Source organism: Rana temporaria, chromosome 3 (assembly GCF_905171775.1).
Source record: "Rana temporaria chromosome 3, aRanTem1.1, whole genome shotgun sequence".
Lineage (NCBI taxonomy): Eukaryota > Metazoa > Chordata > Amphibia > Anura > Ranidae > Rana > Rana temporaria.
In genome coordinates this window covers 455688549-455696952 of record NC_053491.1, presented here as the reverse complement: position 1 = coordinate 455696952, position 8404 = coordinate 455688549, and the positions used below count along the sequence as shown (strand labels likewise).

Below are 8404 nucleotides of genomic sequence, written 5' to 3'. Positions count from 1 at the left end.
GAGAGAGATGGACACCCACCCCCTCCGTTTCATTTGCACACTCCTCTATAACCATTTTGTTATCCAACACTCCTCCCCTCCCTACCCCCCTCATCCAGTCTTTCTTTGTCTCTTCCCCCTTCCTTCCCCCCCTCCTATGATCACCCTCCACCCCAACCTTTTTTAAATATTAAATATTTAAAATATTAGTTCCTAATATTCATTTGCACCAGGTCTGTGGCAGAGACTAGTTCTTCTTCCCAGTGCTCCGAGTGATACCCTGGCTGCCAGGTCGGTGTGAGAGGCCTGTTCAGGTACGCTATACCCCCTCGGCTGAGGGGCGACGAAAGTAAAAGTACCGTTAGAAGCAGGATTGCTTCTTTATTGTTCAAGCCTGAATCTGCAAATCTCCTTTTCACCCATCTTCTCCTATCCACCTCAAGTTTACTGTTTTGCCGTGTTGGGTGAAATAAAGCTACCAAAATGACACCTGCTGCTTGGACATTCCGTCATTGCTCTCATCCTCATCATCATTACCCCTAGACGCTCACAGAGGTAACACGCCATCCCTATTCTAACCAGCAGCTCCTGCGGGGGTGAGCGCTACACAAAGAAATCCATTATTTGATCTAAGTGTACCTATAAGTGCATATTAAAGTGAATTAAATGAAATAATACTCACGAGCAGCGGGGCCCCATCCATTTCTCGATATGACAGTTTCCTTTATGACAGTTCTTAAAGTGAGAAGAAGATTTTTCATCACAGTGAGACACACAGATAGGAATCCCAGATTCAAATTCTGGACTGAAAAAATCTTGAAAACCTTCTTCAACCTTTTGCCTGCATTGCTCTGATGGGACAACAAGAGATAGTATATTGTCTTACTATAATATCTGAAACATCCTAGGACAAGTCACTGAAGAATATCACATAAACATTTCACCTACCTTCGTGAGATATCGGTTCCATTGCAGGTGCCACGGTAAAACTGTCAATACACATGTCGGCTATAAGACAGGAAAACATAAGATCATGACATAAAGTTTGGCATTAACCACTTCAGCCCCGGACCATTTGGGTGGTCAAAGACCAGGCTACTTTTTGCACTGCGTCGCTTTAACTGACAATTGCGCAAACAAAATTGGCGTCCCTTTTTTCCCACAAATAGAGCTTTCTTTTGGTGGTATTTGATCACCTCTGCGGTTTTTATTTTTTTCGCTATAAACAAAAATAGAGCGACAATTTTGAAAAAAATGCAATATTTTTTACCTTTTGCTATAATAAATATCCCCCAAAAAATATATAAAAAAAAACGTTTTTTTCCCTCAGTTTAGGCCAATATGTATTCTTCTACCTATTTTTGGTAAAAAAAAATCTCAATAAGCGTTTATTGATTGGTTTGCGCAAAAGTTATAGCGTTTACAAAATAGGGGATAGTTTTATGGCATTTTTATTTTTATTTTATTTTTTACTAGTAATGGCGGCGATCAGTGATTTTTTTCATGACTGCGACATTATGGCGGGCACATCGGACACTTTTGACACATTTTTGGGACCATTGTCCTTTTTACAGCCATCAGTGCTATAAAAATGCACTGGTTACTGTGAAAATGGTACTGTCAGTGAAGGGGTTAACCACTAGATGGCGCTGTATGGGTTAAGTGTTCCCTGCCTTGTGTTTCAAGCTGTAGGGGGGGATGGGCTTTCTGTCACATGACAATGATCTCCGCTCCAAGTACACGGAGCCGAGATCAGTGTCATTCTCACTTGACAGAGCAAGGAGATGCTTGTTTACACAAGCATCTCCCCGCTCTATACCTCCGTGAGACGATCGCGGAGATCCCCACGGCAATCGAGTCCGCGGGACCCGCGATCCGACTCAAGGGGAAGGCGGCAGGGTCCTCGGGACCACACGGCAGGCATTTAAAGGGCCACGTACAGGTACGTGATAATGCCTGTTCGGGCCATTCTGCCGACATATATATATGGCGTGGGCGGTCCTTAAGCAGTTAAAAGCCATTTCTGTGTTTTCAGAAGACAAAGCTATGTAACGGAGTTCATTCACTACAAGAGGTCTGTGATTTGCAAGCTGTCCTGGATTCACTGTTGTAGTTGGGCAACTATGTGATAAATGAGGTTTAAATCTTTTTCTGCCTCTAATGCAGCCCTCAAATTTTTCACTCACCTGCTTACATTTTGCGAGTGAAAAAATAAGGACTGCGAGTGTTGCGGGGCTGCCTGACTAGGCTCACATTGCATGCTTTCAATTGGCGTCAAAGAGCCATCTGGGACCGCCCCCTCCACCTCTCTCCTGCCGCACATACCCGCCCCGATTAGGCTCACATTGTGGTCTTTCAATAGGCATCACAGAGCCGCCTGTGACCGCCCCCTCCACCTCCCTCCAGCCTCACATACCCGCCCCATTAGGCTCACATCCTTTCACACAACAATACGTAGCACCGCCCTGACCAGTTTCATCATTTGTGATGAAACTGGTCAGGGCGATGCTATGTATTTTTGTCACCACGTTCCCACATGACCCCGGAAGCACGGGTGTACGTTTCTTTTTAGCTAATGCCGGCTTTTTTAAAGATTATATTTCTGATTTTAATATTTTTGTTTGTTATATTGTTCCCCTTTTTCAAAAAACAATCTAGCTATCCTTTGAGATAACGCACTATTGTAGCTCTTTTTATTTTTTACCACTCATGGATTTATCCTCCTTGGAGAGAGGGATACCAATACCATCACATCTCCATCGGTGATCTTGACATCCTGGATGACCACTAAGACCCCACAGAGGTTTATCTGTAAGCTTCTATGACCTTGTCATTAGAGGTCCATCCAATCTGGTAAGGGTCCCCCTTTTACGTGTGTGTGTGTTGCACGAGGAGGAATTCATCTTGGTGGTGGACAACCATTCAATTTCCTTCATCCCTCATTCCAACCTGTATGCACCTTTCCTTGTGGGACTGGATTTCTCCCCTTTGGATACAGTGGACTATATTTCTGTTTTTCCATTTGTAGTTTTTTACACCCATTTGAATATTGGTTGTCCGTTTGATATATAGATATCTGACTTGGCAGTAGATGTTTTTTTGAGATGATATGTATCATAACTTCCTTTGCATTTATTTATTGTTTTTGCGCATCCTATTGAATGGTCATTTATTTCACTATAAGTATCATCTTTCACTTGATTTATCTTGTTTTTTTGCACTTTAATAATTATTTAATTCACTATATATATTTATATGTATCATTGTAGCGCGACTACACTTTCTTGCAAATTTTTTCACATGATGTTTTGTGTCGCAGCTCATTGTCACTTAATATTTGTTTGTCATATACTTACCAATAGCGCAGTATTTACCCCCCTTTTTTTTACATCCCCTAATATAAATTGCACCAAAGCACCTAACCCCCCCCCCCCCCAAAAAAAAAAAAAAAAAAAAAAAAGTTTGAGCTCCTTTGGCAAATATGCAAATGACCAAGATACGCCGATTGACGAACGTACTTGCGCCCGTCGCATGAGTATATGTCGTTTACATAAGGCGTACGTCCGGCGTATAGTTATTCCACCTAAAGCAGGTGTAAGTCATGTTAGGGTATGGACGACGGAACAGCCGTCGTATTTTACGTCGTTTACGTAAGTGGTACGTGAATGGGGCTGGGCGTAGGTTACGTTCACGTCGTTGCCATTGAGCCGGCGTATCTTAGGGAGTAAATTCAACGTGATTCTGAGCATGCGCGTGCATGCGTCGTTCGTTCGGCCCTTCATTTACATGGGGTCACGCTTCATTTTAATAGATCACGCCCACTACCTCCCTACTTTGAATTAGGCAGGCTTACGCCGGCCAATTTACGAAACACCGCCGCAACTTACGGAACAAGTGCTTTGTGAATACTGGTCTTGCCTCTCTGTTTTTTACATCGGCGTAGTAAAAGTATTGGGACGCCTGCTTTTACACGCACATGAATTTTAATGGCATCCCAGTCTTAGCCGGTAGGGTTCAATATAAAATCATTTGGTGGAGGGGGGATTGTGGTGTGGGGTTGTCTTTCAGGGGTTGGGCTTGGCCCCTTAGTTACAGTGAATGGAACTCCTAGGCCTTGTACACACGATAGGTTAACCAGAGGACAACGGTCTGATGGACCGTTTTCATCGGTCAAAACCCATCGTGTGTAGGCCCCATAGGTTATTTAACCATCGGTTAAAAAAAGCCAACTTGCTTTAAATTTAACCGATGGATTCCTAACCGATGGGAAAAAAACGATCGTTAGTAGGCACAACCATCGGTTAAAAATCCACGCATGCTCAGAATCAAGTCGACGCATGCTTGGAAGCATTGAACTTCATTTTTTTCAGCAAGTCGTTGTGTTTTACGCCACCGCGTTCTGACACGATCGATTATTTAACCGATGGTGTGTAGGTGCGACGGACCATCAGTCAGCTTCATCGGTTAACCGATGAAAACGGTCCGTCAGACCGTTCTCATCGGATGGACTGATTGTGTGTACGAGGCTTTAAGGTGTCAGCATACCAAGACATTTTGGACAATTTCATGCTCCCAACTTTGTGGGAAGAGTTTGGGGATGGCCCCTTCCTGTTCCAACATGACTGCGCACCAGTGCAAAAAGCCAGGTCCATAAAGACATAAATGAGCGAGTTTAGGGTGGAGGAACATGACTGGCCTACAGAGAGTCCTGACCTCAATCCGATAGAACACCTTTGGGATGAATTAGAGCGGAGACTGCGAGCCAGGATTTATCGTCCAACGTCAGTGCCTGACCTCACAAATTCTTGAAGAATAGTTAAACATTCCCATAGACACACTCCTAAACCTTGTGGACAGCCTTCCTAGAAGAGTTGAAGCTGTTATAGCTGTAAAGGGTGGGCCAACTCAATATTGAACCCTACGGACTAAGACTGGGATGCCTTTAAAGTTCATGTGCGTGTAAAATCAGGCGTCCCAATACTTTTGGTAATATAGTCTATGTAATTTAGCTGTGATTGTAATTTAGCTTTAATGCTAAGGAGCATTTGCCCCTTCCGTGTATTATTCTCGGTGCTCAGGATTTCCTGGTGCTGTGTATAGCCACGCATAACATGAATAAATGAAGGCGTGGCTAGAAGGCGAGAAAGAAGGCGAGAATGAATGAGCCGCTAGTAGGGTAAAGCAATACATGCTGACAGACGTAAGGTCCCCAACTCACACTAGCTGCGTTTAGGACAATGCACCTATGCCCTTTCACAAGGTTACACTAGGAGCAGCTCATAGCTATGTATAGATGCCTTCACCCATTCAGGTGTACACAACTCCAGGACATCCCAGGAAACAGAAATATGCAGCGTTGTAATGTTGCTTGGGCAAGTGCCCCTATGTGCAAGAAACCTAAAAAAAAAAAAAAACACTAAAAAGTCACTAGCCTAGTCTATTGGCCCAGTACTAGCAGTTGTATTGTACTTACGGTTTTCTACTTCACAGGTTTCATTCAGAATTTTCAGGTAATTGTTTAAATCTCCACGTGCTTTTTCAAACTGCTCTTTTATATTCCCACCGGACACATATAGGAATCTCATAATGACCTCATGAAGCACAATAATGCTTCCTTCCCTGCCGGAGACACAAACATTTTATTGATCAGATTTTTTTTTAAACAAACCATATATATTTGTGAAATCATTGTTTAACCTCCCTGGCGGTATGATTATTTCAGAAAAAAAGGTGCTGAAAGCGGTGCCATTATTTGCAAGGAAATTTGGTGTTTTATACTGTAGGTCTGTAATCCTTTTTCACTACATTCTCGATCCAACACAGGCAAATTAAGTCCATTATCCAGAAACACTGGAATGTATTGAGGAGTGATCCCACTTTGGGACCAACTCTCCCGAATGATGCGGCTGTGATTTATAGGGGGGCCATGTCTTTGAGGAATCAGGTCGCACCCAATGTCCCTGACCCTCCAGTCAAACCCAATTTTTTCCCCCTTTCCAAAGGTTACCATCCATGTAGGAGGTATAAAGTATGTGTGTATAATTGCATCAAAAAGAAGTCCGTTAGTTTCAGATCTACAGTCACTGGGGTTGAATTCCCTATGAAGCAATTCTCCACATGCGCCACCAAGTATGTCGTGTACCTCCTCACCTGCCCTTGTGGAAAACAGTACGTTGGTCGCACCATACGGAACTTTTCCACAAGGGCAGGTGAGCATATTGCCAAAATCCTTAAAGCGGTGGTTCACCCTGCTGAACAACATTTCAGCATAAAATCCGGCATAGTAGCGCGAGCTACACTATGCCGGTCTTACATTTTTTAACCCCGTACTCACTGTTTAATCGTACATAGACGATTCCGTCTGCCGCGGGGAATGGGCGTTCCTAGCAAGAGGGAGGGTGATTGACGGCCGACTCTGGCACGTCACGCTCCCCGAAGACAGCCGGAGTAGGTCTCGGCTCTTCACGGCTATGCGCAGGCGCCGTGAAGAGCCAAGCCTATTTCGGCTATTTCCGGAGAAGCGTGACGCGCCAGAGCCGGCCGTCAATCACTTTCCGTCTGGATTGGAATGCCCATTCCCCGTGGGCAGACGGAATCGTCTAGGTCGGATTAAACAGTGAGTACGGGGATAAAAAATGTAAGACCGGCATACTGTAGCTCGCGCTACGATGCCGAATTTTATGATAGAATAAAAAAAAAAATATTTTTTATTCTAGGGTGAACCCCCGCTTTAAGGGTTATCCAAAACACACAGTGCCGAGACATTATTTGGAACAACATAATAAAAAAGTGGAAGGGACTATGTTCCAAATTATTGACCACTTTGTCCCCCACTGGCGAGGTGAACCCGGCACTCGCGGTGTATCTAAACTAGAAGTTTTCTGGATCTACCAGCTCAAGAGTTACACGCCCCATGGTCTTAATGTAGAATGGGATGTGAACTTGTTCATTAACCAGTCCTAATAATATTAACATTCTGGTTTCCTTTTCCCCTTTGTTTTGAATGATTCATTCTGACCTGGGGTCTTTTAATATACATATATATTTTTTCTGTATACCATGATGTTCATCTGTTTATTTGAGGATTTGTTCATATGATACAGCTCACTTGTGGCCCAACATGCATACACCAGCCCTGGCCCTTTAAGATGTGGGAGGCTTTGAGGGCAGATGAACTGTCCAGCCATTAATCTCTTCCCACAAGGTTTAATGTATTTGTTTCACAGCTAAGGGTTAAAGCTACTGCGCTAACCCATTTACACCAGTGAACCCTGCAGGGACGCATCAGATGGAGCGCATTGTGTCATTGCGCCTCGACGTTCGGTGACACGCACGCCGCGGTCACATGACGCTAGCGCTTCCGTCGTCGCCGCCCCCCGTGGTGACGAGTTATGGGACGGACAGCATTGGTGCTGTGTCCCGAGCTCCAATTCGACGGTGGGTGCGAGGCGGTGTTGCCCATTCCCACTCCCTCACATTGGACAGAGGGGAACACGTGAGACAGGAGGAGGTGACGCTAGACGGACACCCCTCTGCGATTGGTTAAGCCACCGCGTTCCCATGGTCACACTTCCGGTGTGTGGAACGCAGGAAGAGGGGAAACCATAAGCTGTGAAACGCACGCTAGACGGGAGCGGTGTGGCAGGTGGGGCTATTTATATGCGCAGGGAATGCTGGAGTCCAGTTCCATGCCCCAGTAGATGTCTGTGAGGACGAAACCGGTCGGGTTTATTGGACTCCAAGCATTACCACTGTGCAATTGACTCCCTACCACTTGATCTGCTGTGGTTACTTAGCGTGCTGTGTGGAATTTTTTATCTTTTTGGGGTTTTTTATGTACCCATTTGTACCTGTTGTGACCTTCCTTGCTGTGTAATATTTTATTTTTGAGATTTTAAATTACATTTTTTACACTATGAGGAGGTGTTCTCTTCCTTTTTTCTTTCATCCCCTCTGAAACCTGGAGTTCATCCTCCACACCATCCCACTGGACATTCCTAAGGTCAGCGTTACCAGTTTCCCTTTGGGATCCATCTGGAGCATCACAACAGGGATTTCCATCCTCATTGGTGCCGTTGGAGGGCGTCTAGCCCATACAAGCCTTGAAGACCTAACCACCGCACGGTGAGATGTGGGTCAACGGTAGCTGGTAAGAGTATTATATTCTTCTATTTTGCCAAGGAATGTCCATTTGAAGATGTGTTGTTTCCAACTGAAGGGACTATCTGCATACATCTATGAGATATAAAGAACCACCCTTATATGTACATGGGACTACTCACATTGTGTTAATTACGCTTTGTTTATATCTGTAGTCATACAGATTCATAAGAATTGGTTGTTTTGTTCACCACTGCATTCAAGTTTATTCATATTTAGCCCTGAGTGATTTGTTTGCTTAACTCTAGGCATTTATGATCTTCTT

The 8404-nt window shown here is 44.3% G+C and overlaps 1 protein-coding gene across 1 annotated transcript in view; it reads right to left on the bottom strand.

The window, feature by feature from the left end:
• Positions 1–657: 657 nt before the first annotated feature.
• The window catches only part of LOC120930572 (flocculation protein FLO11-like), a 63984-nt gene continuing 56237 nt past the window's right edge, over positions 658–8404 (bottom strand). Inside the window, exons 7-9 of the mRNA XM_040341747.1 lie at positions 5453–5598; positions 928–987; positions 658–830 (exon numbers count right to left, since the gene is read on the bottom strand). Coding sequence (XP_040197681.1) covers positions 658–830; positions 928–987; positions 5453–5598 — 379 coding nt within the window. The remainder of the gene's footprint in view (positions 831–927; positions 988–5452; positions 5599–8404) is intronic.